Raw genomic sequence first — 21670 nt, 5'->3', positions numbered from 1 at the left:
AAAGTATACTTAAAAAAAAAAAAAAAGTCAGATGTGGTGGCAAATGCCTGTAATCCCAGACTCTGGAGGCTGAGGCAGAAGGATCACAAGTTCCAGACCAGGCTCAGCAACTTAGCCAGCCCCTAAGCAACTTAGACCCTGTCACAAAAAATAAAAAGGGCTGAAGACGTGGGATGTGGCTCAGTGGTTAAGCACCCCTGGGTTCAAACTCTGGTACCAAAAAAGAAAAAAAAAAAAAGGAAAGAGGGTTTAGAGTGCTTGTCTCATATGCACAAGGCCCTGGGTTCAATCCCCAGCACCACAAAAAAAAAGAAAGAAAGAAAGAACAAGAAATATTAGGTGACAGTACTGACCAAATTCTATTGTTATATCATGTGCATGTACAAACATGTAAAATTGTATCCCACCATTTTTATAATTATAATGCACCAATAAAAAGATGAGCCAAAAAAGGAAAATAAAAGAAAATAAATGTTTTAAATACCAAAATAGAAAAAAGTAGGTTGGGGTGTAGCTCAGTGGTGGAGTTACTTGGGTAGATCTCCCACAGTATAATAAAAATAATAACAATCTAGTTAAACTGAATTTATCAGTCACAAAGGAATTCAATAAATTTGTAAAAAGACATTTACCCAAATGTCATAGAAATCACAGGGTTGTATTTTAAGAAATAAAATCTAGGAAAAACATCTAAAAGAAAAAGATTTACACAAAAGTGCCACTCTAGTGACAAACCCCCTCACTCCCTGAAGTTTGCACTTTTATATAACACTAAACATACTAAGCTAACTGTGCATTACTCTTCCCTATTCAGTTGTTTCTTGAAATCAAAGGCTGTTTTACCAGTCCCTAATGCACAGGTTCTTTTTCACATGTGGCCAAATGGGCTTACTAGACGGACCTGACACAAAATAAAACAAAGACCCACACCTACCCAGGGGAGAAACTCATGAGATCACAAATACGAAACCCTCACCTCAAGGATGACATAATGCAATACACCACCTCTGGCTTCAGAATACCAAAATTATGTCAATTTGTGTTTCGGAATTACTATGTACAAAAGTATTACACTAAACCTAAAACCACTATAAGAAATGTTTGGAAGAAAAATAATATTCATAAAAGTATTCTAAAAGTACTATCACTCTCCTGTGCCCACTGTCAACAGCATCACAGAGTGTAATGACTTTGAAAATAGGCATGTTCCTTAAATATCAGAGGCTTTTTAAGAAACACCTTTGCTCTTTTAAAATCTCAAACTTTTTAAGGTGAAAACCAGTGACTCTCAAAAACATAGCACAGGTGTCAGTCAGCTTGCAAAAGCAATTGCAAAAGGTCGATTGACCGGACAGCCAGAAGTTGCAGACTTCAGTGTACTTGAAGAAGGGGGGAGGAAAGAATAAAAACCTTTAACAAAAGCAATATGGTAAGAGGGTAGGAGAGAAGCAATAAAGTTATTTTAGAAACAACTGCGAGAGCCTGCAGACCTGGCGACTGCGCAAAGCAGCCCAGGCGGGCCGCGGACTGAGTGAAGGGAGGGAGCAAGTCGGCGCACAGCTCCCGCAGCACGGCCCACAGCCCTTAAGGGCGCAGGCGAACGGAGGGCGGTAGTGGAGAAGGGGACGCCGCGGAGCCAGCCACGAACCCCCCGCCCGCCCCAAAGACCCCCCCAACCTGACGCTAGGAGGGGCCCCAGAGAGGGAAAGGGGGATGCGCAGTCCAGGTCGCCCGCGCCCTGCGCACCTCGGTACCCAATCGCCGCCGCCGCCGCCTCTTCCTCCTCCTCGCCCTCCTCGTCGTCGTCGTCGTAGAAGTCGTCGGCCGGCGGCGGCTCCCGGGATAGGCCCTGGAGGCCCGGCCCATTGTCTCCTTCTCCGGCCGCTGCCGTTGCCTGGGCCTCTCGCTCCCCACCCGCCGCTGCCGCCTCCCGCCATAGCGCCGCCGCAGCCGCCGGGCAGCCCCCGGCCGCCGGTGGCACCTCTCGCTCCGGGGCCGCCCCACTGGGCTCGCCCAGGCTCCGCCCGAGGCCAGGACCTTCTCTCCGCGGCCTCTTGCGGAGCGGCTCTCCGGCGGGCGGCGATGCGGCCTCCCTCTCGGCCGCCGCTGCCGAGGGGGAGCCGCCGGGCTGAAGGGCGAGCGCCGCCTCGTCCGCCATCTTCCAACTGCCTCTCTGGCCCTCCTCCCTCGCCTCCTCTGCTCCCGCTCGACGCGCGGCACTGGCGCCCCCGCGGCTTGGGCTGCGGGAGATTTAAACCCCGTCACGTGACCCGCCCCCTCGCCGCCCCCGCCCTCCCGCCACTCCCGCCACCCACGCGGGCCGGACCACAACACCGCGGGTCACGTGGCGGGCGGAGGCCCGGGCGTCTTCGGCTCTGCTGGGGCAGGGAGGAAGCGCGGCCTTGCCTGCCTCCGGCCCCACCCCTCCGTAGCCGGCGTGTCGTGCAGCCAAACTCGCCCCTTGGCGGCTTTTCAACTTCTCTTTCAAACCGTCCTCAAATCACTACCGCCGGAGTGTCTGAAGTCGGTTCACACTGCGAGTTCCACTTCTGCCTGAAGTGCACACCTTGCCCGTTGTAGTCATGTGTAAATTTAGCTAAGGGTTAAAACGGCCCCTGAGAGGAGATAAGGAGTGAAACGGGCTGCGGCTTAGGTTCCAGAAATATGTTGGATAGTGGGTCGGTTTTGTTAAAAGTGTAGGAAGTAGAGGCGAGAGGGCACAGCTTCTGCCCCAGGGTCCTCACACCATTCTGACAAGTCTCCTTTAGCACATTTTTCTCCTTAGTCAATTGCTTTTTCCCTCTGTCACTTGTGGGGTGGTATGAATTGTCGGATCCTTAAAGGCATTTGTCCCCCTGGAAAGACCTTTGGCCTGGGGGTTGGGATTAGCCAGCCTGCTTTCTGGCCTCAGAATTGGCCCCAAATTGTGGGTGAATCCCCACCTCTGAGACGGTTATCTCACATGAATAATTACTGTGGTTGTGTAGGCTTAAGCAGGAGGATTGCAAGTTTGATGCTGGCCTGAACAACTTACGGAAGTCTCATCTCAAAAATAAGAGGGCTGGGGATGTAGTTCAATGATAGCCCCTAGGTTCAATCCCCAGTACCTGCTTCAAAGTGTAATGGATCAAATGGGATAGCATGGAAGAGAGCACAGAAAGAACAGGACTTGACCCCTATGCACATCTGTTTGGTTTATGTTTGTGGTCCATTCTTTTTCTGAACCCATTTTTTTCTCATCTCTAAATTGACAATACCCCTTTTAAAAGGTTATGTGGTAATTAAATGAGATAACTAGGCTGTATAGTGAGGAATACAAAATTCAAAAACCTGAATTCTGGGCCTCTGTCAACTCCATAGCTAGCCTTAACTAAAGACCTTGTTACACATGATAGATCTTTAGCCAGTGCTTGGTATGGCATAGGTCTGGAGTGCTGCATTTTATGCACGTATGGGGCCTCTCCAAGTTTATAGTACAGCATTCCTTAAATTTAACATGGGCCCTGACTTTATTGCACCAATTACCTGGGTCCCCTTAGGCAATCAATTTAAGCTCTGTTTCTTCAAAAAAAGAATGTTGGAAACATATCTAAGTTCCCATCTACATCTGAAAGTATCTCAAGTAAGACTTGAGACTCTCCCCTTACAACTAGTTACTTTTCCCTTCTGAAAGTGATTATCTCTCATTCTAGAATCCTTAAAATCATCTTTGAAGTCTTCCTCTAACCAATCAAAGACCAAATCCTATTGTCATTCCTTCCTTTTTACACTCTTGCTGATTCCTGACTACACAGGCATGACTCCTCCTGGCTGATGTATTTGGCCCAGTTTTCTGTCTACTGTGTGTATTTTATCCTACAAAATATTTCATGACTGGATTTTCAACCACAGTAGTGGACTGTACTGTATGAAGTTTTGATAGCCTGTATCCCATCAAAGTAGAAACAAAATTCCTCCTAGCTTTCTTAAGAAAAGGATGTCTGTAAGCTTATATATCCTGTTGCATATTATTATGTGTCAAACTTGACCACCTTATTAATACACTCTGAATTAAGCTTCTCACATTGTAGGCCACTTGTGGTGTTTGTGAATTATAAGAAATACTATATGATCAATATAATTTTTAGTGTGCTGAAAGTTCAGAGTTGCAGTATGCATGCAGGTAAGATAAATGAGAGAGAAATTTTATTCAGAAAACAAAAAATTCCCAACTACACATCTGTTCTACCAGTCGTTACACATAACTTACCTGAATCTCAAGTCATTTTCTGATCTTTAGTTTGCAGTCACATTCATTTTTTTTTCAGATATCATCTCAAACTTGCCTTGACCACCTGATAATTATTTTTAGCATTAATACACTCTGAAATAAGCTTCTCACATTGTAGACTATTTTTTTTAATGAGAAGCTCTTCAAGTTCTTATATAGAAGGATCTCCAAGCTGCACAGTGTGAGACAAAGGAAAATGTGAAAAAGTAAAAGGGACATGTGTGTGCCACATATTATTTTCTTTTTGCATACTTCTATCCCTAGAATGAGTGCTATTTATTGCCCCTTATTTAGTATATTATTAAATACATTAACCCTATTTTATTTAACTTAATTAATTAATTTGGTCAATCTGGGGCTTAAATCCAAGGCCTCCAACATGCTGAGCAAGCACTCTACCCCAAGTTACAACCCCAACTCCATTATAATTTTTTGAAACTACCAAGCTGAGGGCTAGGCCCTGGGCTCTGATGACCTCATCAAGCCCCTACCATCCCATGAAGCCTAAGTTGGCTAACTTTCCTGTTTTACATCCTTTTATTTTAAATCTCTAGGCTGGGCTGTGGGTATAGCTCAGTGGTACAGCACTTGCATAGCATGCTCCAGACTCTGTGTTAGATCCCCAGAAACACTCAGGAACACATGCACATGCACACCCTGTATATGCCCACAGATTTATCATATGCTATTCCTTCATGACTTAATGTATGTTATTTTGTCTTTTTGACAAGGTTGTAAGACACATATACTTCCCAACAGGTCTTAGTATTCTATATCTTATCAAACACCATTTGAAATTTCCTGGGACTTCCAAACTAAAGTAAATAGACTAGTAATCAACCTGCCTTCCAATGGCATTAGATAGACCTAAATCAATCATTCTTTTTTTTTTTTCCTAAGAATTTTTTTTATTTTTTAGGTCTAGGTGGACACAACACAATGCCTTTATTTTTATGTGGTGCTGAGGATTGAACCTGGGTCCTGCCCGTGCTAGGCGAGCTCTATCGCTGAGCCACAATCCCAGCCCCTAGATCAATCATTCTTAACTGGGGTGATTTGTCCCCCTATGCCCAGAGGACATTTGGCAATCCAGAGACTTTTTAAAAATATTTTTAAAGTTGTAGATGGACACAATACACTTATTTATTTATTTGTAGTGCTAAGGATTGAACCCAGTGCCTCAAACATGCCAGGCAAGTGTTCTATCACTAAACCACAACCCCAGCCTCCATATTTTTTTGATTATTACAACTGAGAGGAGGATGTACTACTGACATCCAGCCTGTGTATGCCAGGGATGCTCCAAAACATTCTACAAATACAGAGGATAGCCCTCCACAAGAAAGGATTATTTATTCAAAAAGTTAACAGTCCATGGTTGAGAAACTCTGGCCTAGAGTTTCTAGTACATAGGACAAATGTTCCTGGACTCTAAATGATAAAGATTCCCAAAGGAATGAGGGGCCAAGTTTTCATCAGCAAGGTTAAGTTGCAAAGTAGCATATAGGCAATTATTTTCAAATGTTGGTTTTAGCAACAGAATCCTTTTTTTTTTTGGTACTTCTAGGGATTGAACTCAGAGACACTCAAACACTTAGCCACATCCTCAGCCCTATTTTGTATTTTATTTAGAGACAGGGTCTCACTGAGTTGCTTAGCACTTTGCCATTGTTGAGGCTGGCTTTGAATTCTATCCTCCTTCCTCAGCCTCTTGAGCCTCTGGTATTACAGGTGTGCGCCACCTGGCCCAGCTGTTGGAGACCTTAACTCTATTGTATAGTATAGGTACATTTCTTTTAATATTAAAAAGAATCCCAGGAATCAATAAGAAAAATAGTGATAGCCCAGTTGAAAATGAAGAGCTCAGACCAACCACACCTGCACACCTGACTCTAAAATCTTTTTTTCCACTGGGTGTGGCTCAGTGGTAGAGCCTATGCCTAGCATGCACAAGGCCCTGGGTTCCATCCCTAGCACTACCACTCCTGCAAAAAAAAAAAAAAAAAAAAAAAAAAAAAATATATATATATATATATATATATATATATATATATATTTCAATTACACCAAATTTTTGTGAATAAATATTAGTTATTACTAGAATAAGATAGTTTCTGCATCAGTTAGCTCTGAAATACCTTACCCATGTATGTAAATGGACATAAATGGAAGGAATTTTGTTATATTGATGTCATCTAATTCTTTGAACTTTCTAGTTTTATACCACAATTCACTTTGCTTTCAAAAAGCACTTTTGATTAATTTCTAGCTAACAATTTGATTAGTTTCTCCTTTTCAAAAGGATTTGTTAGTTGTGAGAGTCACTTTCTCATTTTATGGGAAGTTCATCTCAACTTACCAACAAACTACTAATTGTAAACAGTTTTCTTCTAACAGAGGCACCTTTTTAAAGAAAGTTTTAGGACTATTAAATATTGTTAAATTCAATACAACACTTTTTTTTTTAGAGAATTTTTTAGTTTTCGGCAGACACAACATCTTTATTTTTATGTGGTGCTGAGGATGGAACCCAGCGCCCCATGCATGCTATGCGAGCGCGTTTCCGCTTGAGCCACATCCCCAGCCCTCAATACAACACTTTTAATAAACTTACCAAGTACTTTGAATATGTTTTTCTCAAAACCTTGAAGTTCCAGCAGAATATTGTAGCACATACCTGTAATACTCAGAAGGCTGAGGAAGGAGGGTTGAAAGTTCAGTGGCCAGTTTCAGCAACTTAAACCTGTGACAAAATAAAATGAAAAACAGGGCTGAAATGTAGCTTAGCAATAAAGTATGCCTGGGTTAAATCCTTAGTACCACAAACAAAGCCTTGAAGTTGCAGATTTAGCTTCACTAATGAATACTACAATGAAGTCCAGTAGAAATATAATTACATATGATTACAATTTTTCTTTTTTCTTTTCTTTTGGTATGAGGAATTGAATTCTGAGGTGCTTTACCACTGAGCCTCATCCCCAGCCCTTTTTAAAATTCTGTTACAGGGTCTCACTAAATTATTTAGGGCCTTACTGAGTTATTGAGGCTGGCTTTGAATTTGTAATCTTCCTGCCTCAACCTCCCAGGTCACCAGAATTGCAGACTGGCACCATCACATCCACCTAATTATAATTTTTCTATTAGCCACACTAAAAATGTTAGCAACAGGGCTGGGGAGTGTAGCTCAGTGGTCTTGTCTAACATGTTCAAGGCCATAGATTTTATTCCCAGCACTGAAAAAAAGTTTGAAACACTTGAAATTAATTTTATAATGCATTTCACTTGGATAGATATATAAAAATCATAATTCAACATGTAATCAGCATTATAAAATTTATGCTAGTAAATTTTGGTTTATAAATTAAAATTTTATTTCTTCAATTATGTTAGCCACGCTTAAAGAGCTCAGGAGCCACACATGGCTAATGGCTACTGTTTGGACAGTGTAGGTACAGAAAATGTCCACCATTTACTCTAACCAGAGTTAGTCTTCATTAACCTAATTATCAAAATTACATTTGAGAGCTGGATATATAACTCAGTAGTAGAGTGCCTAGCATGCTCAAGGTCTTGAGTTTGAACCCCAGCCCTGAAAATTTAAAAAAAAAAAATTAAAGGATGTATCACATAAAATAGATTGTTTTTAAACAGTCAAATAAGGTTAAAACAACTTTGGTTTAATATGAATCTGATTAATTTTGTTTTTGCAGTACTAGAGACTGAACCAGAGGCACTTGACCACTGAGCTACATCACAGTTCTTTTTTTTTTTTCAAAGAGAGAGAGAGAGAGAGAGAGAGAGAGAGTTTTTAAATATTTATTTATTTATTTATTTATTTATTTATTTTGGTTTTCAGCAGACACAACATCTTTGTTGGTATGTGGTGCTGAGGATCAAACCCGGGCCGCGCGCATGCCAGGCAAGCACGCTACCCCTTGAGCCACATCCCCAGCCCTCCTCCGGATTCTTGCTCCCTAGTGTGCATATACTCTATTATCCCCTGACCTTGAATGTGGGCAGTACCTCTGAATATGATGAGATAGACACTTCTTTAATTAGATTATGCAGTTGGCTCTCCATATCAGCCCTCTGAGACTTCAAGTTCTGCATCAATAGATTCAGCTAACAATGGATCTAAAGTATTGAGCATGTGTCTATATTGAACACGTACAGACTTTTTTGTCATTACTTACTAAACAATATAGTATACCAAATATTTATGTAGTGTTTACATTGTATTAGGTATTAAGATAATGCAGAGATTATTTAAAATATATAGGAGGATGTGCAGGTTATATGCAAATACTATGCCATTTCATATAAGGCTCTTGTGAATCTGACAATTTTGATATCCCCAGGGTTTGAACCCAATCCTCCACAGGTATAGAGGGATGACAGTATTATATAGAACTGTTTTAGAACACTCAAGAGAGTCTCTGGTTAACTCTTAAGAAAGATGCTATGCTGTGAGAGTGCTTGTGAGAACACTTCATGGCAAAGAACTGAAAGTACATCTCGCAGCTGAGAGAAGATGGCTTACAGCCAGTGAACAAACTGTGACCTCAGTCCGACAACCACAGGCGCTAAATTGTGCCAACAACCAGTAAAGCTTAAAAGATGACCCCAAGCCCCAAATTAGACTGAAATCTGAGACTACACCTTGACTGCAGCCTGTGAGACCCCATTAAAAGACTCAGTTCAACTCTGTTGAGATTTCTGACTCCTGGAAACTGAAATAATAAGTGTGTCTTTTTTGAGTCACTAAGTTCCTGGTTCCTGGTAATGTGCCAAGCAAAACAGAAAACAAATATGAATGGGTTGTAGTAAGTAAATAGATGTTTTGATATGATTTGATAAAGCATGTTCTAGCTAATAATGAATAATCCACACAAACTCTAAATAAGTGTTTACTAATGGTTTTTATTCAGTGTCAAAAACTTGAAAAATGTGGTACTCCCAAGGAGATTTTACAGTTACATTTAAAAGAATCAGTATAATGTATCTGGACTGTATCAGTTACTCAATTGTGTTTTTCCATTCAGTGACACATCATAGGATTAATATTGTAACGAAAGAGAATTTGAAAACTTAAATTCTTTTTTTTGGTACTGGAAATAAAACCAAGTGGGGTTTAACCACTGAGCCACATCCCCAGCCATATGTATGTATGTATATATGTGTATGTGTGTGTGTATATATATATATATATACACACACACACACACACACACACGTATATATTATTTAGAGACAGGGTCTCACTAACCAACCAGTTAGTGAACAGAAAATGTCTGGGAAAGGCAGAAAGTTCTAAGAGGATTAATGTTAAAGGGGCCATTTCCATTGACTTGGCGGCATCTTAGAATTGTTGTATGTGGACATTGTCACACTGAAGTAATATTCAAGATGGAGGTGGGTCATGACTTTTCTTTGTAAACTGGACAAGAGTTGTTGTGAAGGGGAAATGGGGAAGAATAATTTGGGTCATGGCATGAGAGGGTACATGTAGAAATTTAAAGTGTGAAAGTAGAATTTCTTTCTTTTTTTAATATTTGTTTTTTAGTTGTAGATGGACACAATACCTTTATTTTATTTTAAATGTGGTGCTGAGGATCGAACCCAGGGCCTTGCACATGCTAGGCAAGCGCTCTACCGCTGAGCCACAATCCCAGCCCTGAAAGTAGAATTCCTTAAAATTAGTTTTTAGAATTTGTTAAAATTCTACACACCTACACATCCCCTAAAAATCATCAGTTCTCTAGTTTGAAAACCTTGGTCCTACAATATGTATTTCTTCGGGTTAACAAGTATATCTTATTGTTTTTATTCATGTCCCATCCTTCCCTCTTTTAACACCAGACATGGCATATAATAGACCCTTAGTAAACACAGTCTCCAGGTGGGTGGATACAGGGAGATTGCCAGAAATAGGATTCCTCTGCCTGCACAGGGCTGGATAACCTGTAATCATATCTTGGCTTCCTAATTCTCCATTAAAGTCATTTCCTATCAGCCATCTTTTATCACTTTATTACTTTATTTTTTTTTAAAGAGAGAGTGAGAGAGGAGAGAGAGAGAGAGAGAATTTTTAATATTTATTTTTTAGTTCTCGGCAGACACAACATCTTTGTTGGTATGTGGTGCTGAGGATCGAACCCGGGCCGCACGCATGCCAGGCGAGTGCGCTACCGCTTGAGCCACATCCCCAGCCCCACTTTATTACTTTAGAAAGGCAGATTACATGTGAAATAATCCATTTCCCTCCAACAGTTCTAAATTCAACAAAGATTTATGGAACCTTGTGTAAAAACTCTGTGGGTTTTTTTGTAGTATGTATGTGGGGAGAAGTGAGATTCAGAGATAAGAGGCAGCAGATTCCTGAGGTTCAAGAACTAATAATCCAGATGGGCAAATAATTTCACAGACATAAAATTTGGCCACAGGACCATTCATTTTTTTTTTTTTTTTTTTTTTTAGAGTGAGAGAGGAGAGAGAGAGAGAATTTTTAATATTTATTTCTTAGTTCTCGGCAGACACAACATCCTTGTTTGTATGTGGTGCTGAGGATCGAACCTGGGCCGCACGCATGCCAGGCGAGCGCGCTACCGCTTGAGCCACATCCCCAACCCAGGACCATTCATTTTAAACAAGGGTCCTGAAGATCTCACAATTCAAACTTCATAAATTTTAAGATTAATTTGGACAAAGAACTGTGGCAAAGCGATTTCTGTTTAGAAGCTAAAGTATCAACGATATTTACAATGAACTCCCCAGTCTCGAAATCATGGAATTCTTGATGGATTTTTTTTTCCCCAGTGCTGGGAATCAAACTCAGGGCTTTGTGCATTCTATATAAGCCCTCTACCACTAAACTCCAGCCCCGGAGTCTTAATGAATTTTTTAATCTGGGAAATTTACATTAGTTCAAAATTTACACATTTAACCTTCTTATAATGCAAATTCTCAAATGTGTGTCTGCCTTGTCCAAGGAAGAAAAGCACTGTTATATTAAATGTTTTCAGGAATCCCCTTATTCTGTAAATTAAAAAGCGGTACTTGGAGTTCTCTGATGTCATTTAGCCTAGTGTCCTGAACTCGGTAGGTAGACAACAAATGAGTATTGCCATGAACTCACTCTCAAGGTGCAGCATACATGTGTGGAAATCAGTTTTAGAAAAACCTAAACAGGTCAAGAGAGACTTTTAAGGAGAAGGGGTGCCTGTGTGTGTGTGTGTGTGTGTGTGTTTTGTAAATTAAGGGACCTTTAAAATTAGAAAAAGAACAAAACGGGATGGAAGGAGGCAGCTTTGCTTTGCCTGAGGCTAGAACACAGGCTGAGTATGGCCTTGGGATTTCCACTTCCCCTACATCGAGTTCAGCTTTTAGGGCAAAGAGGGGAGAAGGGGCACTTGTTCTTCCCTCCTTGGTTGGTTCTTCCCCTCTCAAACTCAAGGAAACTGGACAAGGGAAGACACAAAACCCGAACTGAACTGTAAGAGGGCTGATCTGAAAACACACAAAAGCCAACCCAGGGACTGATTTGCAGGAGGATGGTCTTCCCAGTGTGACAGGGGTTCACTTGATGCTTTGCCTGTTTCCCTTGTGGCTTCGAAACTTACTTGTCTTTTTTATTTTTCCCGATCTTCTTCTCCCTGAACTTCTTCATCCTGTTCTCTCCTCCCTAATCTCCTTTTCTCTGAATCACCTCTATCCTAGTAGAATCACAGCCTTTGGGATAGGAGTTCCTGTTTTTCTCCTTTTCTCAAAACCATGTCCTTGTTAAAAGATTGGCATCAGGGACAAGGACCGAACTTTTGGCATCATGAGCAGCAGATCTCCATTTCAGTTGAGAGCAGGAGAGGGGATACGCAGAGAAGCAGAATGATTCTAGGTCAGAGTTCGGGCCCATGAGTGATTTGAAGGTTGAGAAGGAACCAAAATTAAAATTGAAATGTAGGATCTTAAATTTTATTTTAAACGGTGTGATAGAAGTTTCTAGAGTTCTAGAGCAAAAATGCTCAGTGAATCTTTGAAGGGCACCATAGTAAAGACCAAAGAATGGAATTTTCAGGGTAGTCAGGTGTTCAATAAGTTCTAACCTTGACTTGTTATTAAAATCTTTTGGGGTATTTGTAAAAATCCTGATGCTGAGGTTGACTGCATTGAAATCTCTAAGGGTGGGACCCTGGTTATATTTTAAAACTGTTCCTCAGCTTATTCCAATGGGCAGTGCAGGCTGCTCTTGGAGGAAATGAGGAGGCCCGCCTCTTGCCTTCCAGGCAAATACTTACAACATTCAAATTAGTGTATCCTGAGTCAAACTACTTGATGTTCTCCAGTTTAAGTACTCAAGGTTAGGACTTAATTGGTATTTTCAGTCTATATTCCAAAGGAATTATGAGGGGTCCTGGGAATTAAACTAACCCTAACCCTGGGGCACTTTACCAAGGAGATCTATCCCCCAGTCCTTTTTAAATTTAATTTTGAGAGAAGGTCTCACAAAATTGCTTAGAAACTTTTTTTTTTTTTTTTTTTTTTTAAAGAGAGAGTGAGAGAGTGAGAGAGAGAGAGAGAATTTTAACATTTATTTTTTAGTTATCGGCGTGGTGCTGGGGATTGAACCCGGGCCGCACGCATGTCAGTCGAGCGCGCTACCGCTTGAGCCACATCCCCAGCCCCAGAACCTTGTTAAATTGCTGAGGCTGGCCTTGAACTTGTGATCTTTCTGCCTCAGCCTTCTGTTATGCTCGAATTTGGGACCCCCAAAAGACCACCAGAGACTAAGATCGATGTAAGCAGCAAAGAGGTGTTTATTGTGAGCTAACTCGGTCCTCCGCACACACACAGCAACTGGTGACGCTGAGAGGCCCCGAGCCCAGATGTGGCTCAAGTGGTAGCGCGCTTGCCTGGCATGCGTGCGGCCCAGGTTCGATCCTCAGCTCCACATACAAACAAAGATGTTGTGTCCGCCAAAATTTAAAAAATAAATATTAAAAAATTCTCTCTCACCTCTCTCTTTAGGGAAGGCAGGGACCCCCACATACATCATAGCATCTCTTAGCAAATCATCACACACCGCGGGAAAATCAAAAAACAACTCTGTTTAACCATTTTACCTAACAACATTTGGAGCTTTTTCACATTGAGCTTTTGTGAATAATGCTGATTTTGTCATTGTGAGAACATCATAGAGTGTATTTATGCAGATTGAATTGGTACCCAGTAAAGGTGAGCTGTACGAGACTGCTGCCAGTGTAACATGACACACGTTTTTATAGTAAGCTTTAAAAAAAACAAGTAGAGGGCTGGGGATGTGGCTCAAGTGGTAGCGCGCTGTGTGCGGCCCGGGTTCGATCCTCAGCACCACATAAAACAAAGATGTTGTGTCCGCCAATAACTAAAAAATAAATATTAAAATTCTCTCTCTCTCTCCCTCTCTCACTCTCTCTTAAAAAAAAAAAAGAAGTATAAGGACTACATTTCAAAATAATGATAAAAGTATAGTAGGTACATAAATCAGTAACATGGCCATTTATCATCCTTACCAAGTATTACATATTATACATAATTGCATATGTCATATTTCCATATGACTGGCAGTACAGTAGGCTTGTTTATGCCACTCATCACCACAAACGTGAGAAATACATTGAACTATTATGTTAAGACAGCTATGATATTAGTAGATAATAGGGATTTTTCAGCTTGATTTTAATCTTATAGGACCACCATTATATTTGTGGCCTGTCATTGATAGAAACATTGATAGATGGTATATGACTGTTATGGTAATTTAATTTTTTAAATTATTATTATTATTGTTAGAGAGAGAGAGAGAGAGAATTTTAATATTTATTTTTTAGTTTTCGGCGGACACAACATCTTTGTTGGTATGTGGTGCTGAGGATCGAACCTGGGCCTCACGCATGCCAGGCGAGCGAGCTACAGCTTGAGCCACATCCCCAGCCCTGGTAATTTAATTTTAAAACTGTCAATCCCTCCCACTTCACCCACAAGGAAGGGTATGGCCCTCTTTCGTTCACCACCATATCCCAGTCCCTAGCTCAGAGACTGAAACATGTTAGGTGCTAAATAAAAATTTATTAAAATAAATGGACAAAATGGTTTAATTCTTTAACATATTGTCTCAGAAAAATGATAAGAGGAATAGAGAAGAAAGGCAATAAGATGTAGGTGGTAGGTACCGATGGAGAACTGCTCCGTTTTTGACTTTGAGTAGCAAAAAAGAAGAATAAATGCTACATACAATGACAGAACAGTTGGAAGTGGGTGAAGATAACCTGGTTTGGTGGCTTTTCTGGAACTCAGCTACCTCATCTTTAAAATGTGGGAGCAGGAAAAAAATATGGGAGCAGTCTTGAAGTTTTCATTCATACTGCCTCATTCCTGTTCAGCATTGAAAATAAATGGAGTTGTTTTCCATAGTTATAATGACTGGGGATCACTACCAGCATTTGTGAGTTCAGAACACTAGGAAGGCTAAATGTCCTGCAATGTTTGAGACAGTCCTGCATCTTATATCATCCAAATACCAGTGTTGAGAAACATTCATATAGTATTCCATGAGTCTATTGTGCACGGCCTGTGGTTCCCCACATTGTCATACTTCATAGGTACTTAAGTTACCTCATTAAGATAAATTACCTATAAGTCAAACTAAAAGAACTCAAGAGTAGATAAAATATCAGGGTATAATTCATATCTGTAGTATATATTTCATAGGATCTATGTAGAAACCATCATATTTCTTAATCTTTGTCGTAGGCTCATTTCTGTTGCTATAACAAATACTACAGACTGTATCATTTATAAAGAATAAAGGTTTGTTCAGCTCATCATACTTGAGACTGGGAAATCCAAGGCCAGGGGCTACAGTGGTGAGAGCCTTCTTCCTAATGGCATGCTCTGTAGAGTCTCCAAGTGGTGCAGGGCATCACATGGTGAGGAAGTGCATAAGAGTCAAAGCTGTTGGGCACAGTAGTGCACACCTGTAATCCCAGGAACTAAGGAGGCTGAGGCAGAAAGAGCAGAAATTCAAGGCCAGCCTTAGCAACTTAGTGAGGTCCTAAGTAACTTAGCGAGACCCTGTCTCAAATGAAAAATAAAAAGGGCTGGGGATGTGGTTCAGTGGTTAAGTGCCCCAGAGTTCAATCCCCAGTACTGAGAGAGAGAGAGAGAGAGAGAGAGAGAGAGAGAGAGAGAGAGAGTGTCTAAGCCAAAGCTGGCACTTATAACAGAACCACTCTCAAGATAACCCATTAACCCATTAATCTAAGAAGAGATTAATGTATACTTCATGAAGGCAGACCCCCTCAAGATCCAACCACCTCTTAAGGATTCCATCTCTTAATACCTTACAATGGGAATTAAACTTCAACATGAGTTTTGGTGAAGATATTCAAACCATAGTGTACCCTTTCCATTTTTCTTATATAGTTTTTTTTTTCTAGTTTTTCTATTTAAAATTATTCTTGTTTGGTTTTTGCAGTGCTGGGGATTGAACCCAGGACCTTGCATGTAGCTGAGCTATTACCCAAAGCCCTTTCATTTATTTATTTATTTATGGGTACCAGGTATTGAACTCAAGGGTTTTAACCACTGAGCCATATACCCAACCCTTTTTATTTTTATTTTTAGTTGTTGATGGACTTTATTTTCTTTCCTTATTTTTATGTAGTGCTGAGGATTGAACCCAGTGCCTCATGCATGCTAGTCGAGCACGCTACCACTGAGCCACAACCCCAGTCCCTCCTTTTTATTTTTTATTTAGAAAGGGTCTCACTGAGTTGCATAGGGACTCACTAAGTTGTTGAGGCTGGCTTTGAACCTGCAATCCTCCTGCCTCAGCCTCCCAAGCTGCTGGGATTACAGATGTGCACCACAAGCATACTAGTTTTAAATGAGTTTAAATAATTAAGACACTTTGACTCTATTTTTCTTCCTTAGTAGATATGTAGGTAGGAGTCAATCTTCATTTGAGAAACAAGGCTCAAAGCAGAGCAGCATCAAGATTACACTGAGACCCTTCCTGTGGTATAGTTGATATTTTTATTATTTATTTTTATTTTTGGGGTGCTTATGATCAAATCCAGTACCTTCTCTGCATGCTAGGATAGTGCTCTACCATCCAGCTATATTCCTAGCCCACAGATGATATTTTTTAGTATTGGGTTTCCTAGTTTTACCCATCAGATTTGACCTTTATACTAATGAAGGAGACTATATTTGCTCAGTGTGGTCTCATCTTCATATACTCTAAGGTCCTTGCCTACTCTAAGATCCTATGTCATTTCAAGAAAACATGGAGGAAACAACACAAATCTCCATCGACTGACGTGTAGATAAATACGGCAGGTCTCAAAGAAGACATACAAATGGCCACAAAGAGTATGGAAAAAAAATGTTCAACATCACAAATCATCAGGGAAACGCAAATCAAAACCACAATGAGATATCATCTTACCCACGTTAGAATGGATATCATCAAAAACACAAAAAATAACAAATTCTGGTGAAGGTGTGGCAGAAAGGGAAACTCATGTGTTGTTGTTGGGAATATAAATTAGTACAGCCAGGGGAGCTGGGGTTGTGGCTCAGTGCTAGAGCGCTTGCCTGGCATATGTGAAGCACTGGATTAGATCCTCAACCCCACAGAAAAATAAATAAATAGAATAAAGGTATGGGGCTGGGGATGTGGCTCAAGCGGTAGCGTGCTCGCCTGGCATGCGTGCGGCCTGGGTTCGATCCTCAGCACCACATACAAACAAGGATGTTGTGTCCACCGAGAACTAAAAAATAAATATTAAAAATTCTCTCTCTCTCTCTCTCTCTCTCTCTCTCTCTCTCTCTCTCTCTCTCCTCTCTCACTCGCTCTTTAAAAAAAATAGAATAAAGGTATGAAAAAATTTAAAAAATAGTAAAGCCATTATGAAAAACAGTATGTAGTTTCCTCAAAATACCAACAACAGAATTATCATATAATACAGCAGTTGAAATGTATGTATCCAAAAGAAAACAAAATAATCTTATCAAATATATACCTGCACTCCCATGTTTCTGTTGCACTATTCACAATATCCAAGATATGGAATCTGCCAAGATGCCCATTGACAGATGAATGGATAAAGAAAATCATATACACAATCATTCTCTCTCTCTCTCTCTCTCTCTCACACACACACACACACACACACACACATACACACACACACACACACACATACACAAGATGAAACATTATTCACCCTTAAGAAATATGAAATCTTGTCATTTGCAGCAACAGAGATGGAACTGAGGACATCATTTTAAGAGAAATAAGTCAGGCATAGAAAGGCAGATACCACATTTTCACTAATTTGTGGAAGCTTTTTAGGTGTCTCATAGAATTAGAGAGTAAAATGGTGGTCAATAGAAGCTAGGTAGAATAGGGAAGCTAGGTAGAATACAAGTACCAAAATAAAGTTAGAGAGGAGTAATTAGTTCTAATGTTCTTTAGTGCAATAGACTATGATCTTCAATAATTTATTATATATTTCAAAATAACTACAGAAGAATCCAAAGGGTTTTCGTTTTGTTTTGTTTTGTTTTTGGTACCAGGGATTGAACCTAGGGGTACTTAACCATTGAGCCACATTCCCAGCCCACTTTTTTTTAAATTTAGAGACAGAGTCTCCCTGAGTTGTTTAGAGCCTCACTAAGTTTTTGAGGCTGGCTTTGAACCTGAGATTCACCTGCTTTAGCCCCCGAGCTGTTGGGATTACAGGCGTGTGCCATTATGCCCAGCCTCCAAAGGTTCCTAACACATAAAATGATAAATATTTGAAATGGAAATTCTAATTACCCTGATTTGATCATTTCACACTGTCTACATGTATCAAATTGTCATACTGCACCCCATAAATTTGTGCAAATTTTATGCCAAATTAAAAAGTAGACTAGGAATAGAGCTCAGTGTCAGAGAGCTTGCCTCGCACGCACGAGCCCTGGGTGACCCCAGCACCACATGCACATAAAAGGTTGAAAAAAATTAGTGTTTTAAATATTCCTTCTGTGTGTGGATTTCCAATTAAAACTGAATTACAGTTTTCCTTTTAAGGCTTAGGAATCCAAAATGGCTGAGCTACTTTCCCAATGTTTTCTATCACTTTACCTATATGTCTTCTGTCTTTACTATGTCTTTTACTTAAAGTGTTACAAATATGTTTTTTGGGGAAAATACTCAAATATTTAGACTCTTTCTTTCTTCTTCTTCTTCTTTTTTTTTTTTTTTTTGATATTGGGAACTAAACTCAGGGACGCTTAACCACCAAGTCACATTCCCAACATTTTTTTTTTTTTAATTCAACACAATGCTCTTCAATTCATTGTACACAAATGGAGCACATTTTTTACTTCTCTGGTTGTACCCAAAGTAGGGTCATAGCATTTGTGCAGTCATACATGTACCTAGGGTAATGATGTCCATCTCATTCCACCATCTTTCCTACCTCCATCCCCCATGCTCCCTCCCCTGTCCCCTTTGCCCCAAACAATGTTCCTCCACTCATCTCATGCTCTCCTCCCTTTAGTATCCATTTATCAGAGAAAATATTTGGCCTTTGGTATTTTGGGATTGACTTACTTCGCTTAGCATGATATTCTCTAACTCCATCCATTTACCTGCAATGCCATAATTTTATTCTCTTTTATTGCTGAGTAATATTCCATTGTGTATATATACTACAGTTTCTTTATCCACATCCATTGAAGGGCGTCTAGGTTGGTTCCACAGTTTGGCTATTGTGAATTGTGCTGCTATGTACATTGATGTGGCCACATCCTTGTAGTATGCTGTTTTTAAGTCCTTTGGTTATAGACAGAGGAGTGGGATAGCTGGATCAAATGGTGGTTCCATTCCAAGTTTTCTAAGGAATCTCTATACTGTTTGTCAGATTGGCTTCAGCAATTTGCAGTCCCACTAGCAATGTGTGAGTGTGACTTTTTCCCCCCATCCCTGCCAACACTTATTGTTGCTTGTATTCTTGGTAACTGCCATTCTGACTGGAGTGAGATAAAATATTAGAGTAGTTTTAATTTGCATTTCTCTAGTTGCTAGAGGTGTTGAACATTTTTTAATATATTTGTTGATTGCTTGTATATCTTCTATGAGAAGTGTCTGTTCAGCTCCTTAGCCCATTTATTGACTGGGTTATTTGTTTTTTTGGTGTTAAGTTTTTTGAGTTCTTTATATATCCTGGAGATTAGTGCTCTATCTGATGAGTGTGTGGCAAAAATTTGCTCCTAAAATGTAGGTTCTCTCTTCACCTCATTGATTGTTTCTTTTGATGAGAAAAAAATTTTTAGTTTGATTCCATCCCGTTTATTGATTCTTGATTTTATTTTTTGTGCTTTAGGAATCTTGTTAAGGAAGTTGGGGCCTAATCCCACATATGAAGATTTGGGCCTACTTTTTCTTCTATTAGGCATAGGATCTCTGGTCTAATTCCTAGGTCCTTGATCCTCTTTGAGTTAATTTTTGTGCATGGTAAGAGATAGGGGTTTAGTTTCATTTTGCTGCATATGGATTTCTAGTTTTCCCAGCACCATTCGTTGAAGAGGCCATATTTTCTCCAATGTGAGTTTCTGGAGCCTTTGTCTAGTATAAGATAACTGTATTTATGGGGTTTGTCTCTGTATCTTCTATTCTGTACCATTGGTCTACATCTCTATTTTGGTGCCAATATCATGCCATTTTTGTTATTGTAGCTTTGTAATATAGTTTAAATTCTGGTATTGTGATGCCTCCTGCTTCACTTTTCTTGGTAAGGATTGCTTTGGCTATTCTGGGGCTCTTATTTTTCCAAATGAATTTCATGATTGTTTTTTCTATATCTATAAGGAATGATGCTGGGATTTTAATTGGAATCGCATTGAATCTATACCGTGCTTTGGGTAGTTATAGCCATTTTGACAATATTAATTCTGCCTATCCAGGAACATGGGAGATCTTTCCATCTTCTAAGGTCTTCTTCAATCTGTTTAGTGTTCTCTAGTTTTCATTGTAGAAGTCTTTCACCTCTTTTGTTAACTTGATTCCCAAGTTTTTTTTTTTTTAGGCTATTGTGAATGGGGTAGTTTTCCTAATTTCTCTTTCAGAGGATTCATCACTGATGTATAGAAATACTTTTGATTTATGGGTATTGATTTTATATCCTGCTACTTTGCGAATTAATTTATTAATTCTAGAAATTTTCTGGTGGAGTGTTTTGGATCTTCTTAGAATCATGTTGTTGGCAAATAATGATAGTTTGAGTTTTTCTCTTCCTATTTGTATCCCTTTAATTTCTTTTTTTTTTTTTTAATGTCTTTTTTTTTTTTTTTAATTTTCAATATTTATTTCTAGTTCTCGGCAGACACAACATCTTTGTTTGTATGTGGTGCTGAGGATCGAACCCGGGCCGCACGCATGCCAGGCGAGCGCGCTACCGCTTGAGCCACATCCCCAGCCCCCTTTAATTTCTTTAATTTATCTAATTGCTCTGGCTTGAGTTTCAAGAACTATGTTGAATAGAAGTGGTGAAAGAGGGCATCCCTGTCTTGTTCTTGTTTTAGTAGGAATGTTTCCAATATTTCTCCACTTAGAATGATTATGGCCTTGGGTTTAGCATAGATAGCTTTTACAATGTTGGGGTATGTTCCTCCTATCCCTAGTTTTTCTATGTTTTGAACATGAAAGGGTGCTGTATTTTGTCAAATGCTTTCTCTGCATCAATTGATATAATCATATGATTCTTATCTTTTAAGTCTATTGATGTGATGAATTACATTTATTGATTTCTGTATGTTGAATCAACTTTGCATCCCTGGGATGAACCCCACTTGATTACGGTGTGCAATTTTTTTTTTTTTTTGTACTGGGGATTGAACTCAGGGGCACTGAACCACTGAGCCACATCCCCAGCCCTTTTTTGTATTTTATTTAGAGACAGGGTCTCGCTGAGTTCCTTAGCACCTTGCTTTTGCTGAGGTTGGTGTGATGATGGCCTTAGGCCTGAGCCTAAGCAACTCCATTTAAAAAATTCCAGTTTGAAACCCATTGTCTCACCAGGCACACCCACAGAGCCCTCCAGTGTGGCCACAAACAAGTTACTTCCCCTCACCTGATAAACAGAGTGAAGCACCTGGCAGGCTGTCCTCGCCTGATAAGAGGGAAAGGCGAGAAGATCAGGATGGAGACCACCGGATCAGAATTTTCTGACCCCAGAGTAAATGATGTCATGGAGAAATATGGTGGTAGCTGATAAGGATTGAAAGGGGGGGGTCAAAATCCTCCAAATTTAGTATAAATAATAGAGGTGATGAACAGGGATTCAGCCAGCTGAAACCAGGATGCACTGGAGC

The 21670-nt window shown here is 40.0% G+C and overlaps 1 protein-coding gene across 1 annotated transcript in view; it reads right to left on the bottom strand.

Moving 5' to 3' along the window:
• SIRT1 (sirtuin 1) overlaps window positions 1-2284 on the bottom strand; it is a 31927-nt gene extending 29643 nt beyond the window's left edge. The window contains exon 1 of the mRNA XM_081267326.1: window positions 1747-2284. Coding sequence (XP_081123452.1) covers window positions 1747-2158 — 412 coding nt within the window. The 5' untranslated portion in view covers window positions 2159-2284. The remainder of the gene's footprint in view (window positions 1-1746) is intronic.
• Window positions 2285-21670: the final 19386 nt, after the last annotated feature.

Source organism: Spermophilus citellus (assembly GCF_964194105.1).
Source record: "Spermophilus citellus genome assembly, chromosome: 15".
NCBI classification, from domain to species: domain Eukaryota; kingdom Metazoa; phylum Chordata; class Mammalia; order Rodentia; family Sciuridae; genus Spermophilus; species Spermophilus citellus.
This window is presented reverse-complemented; position numbering and strand designations above follow the sequence as displayed.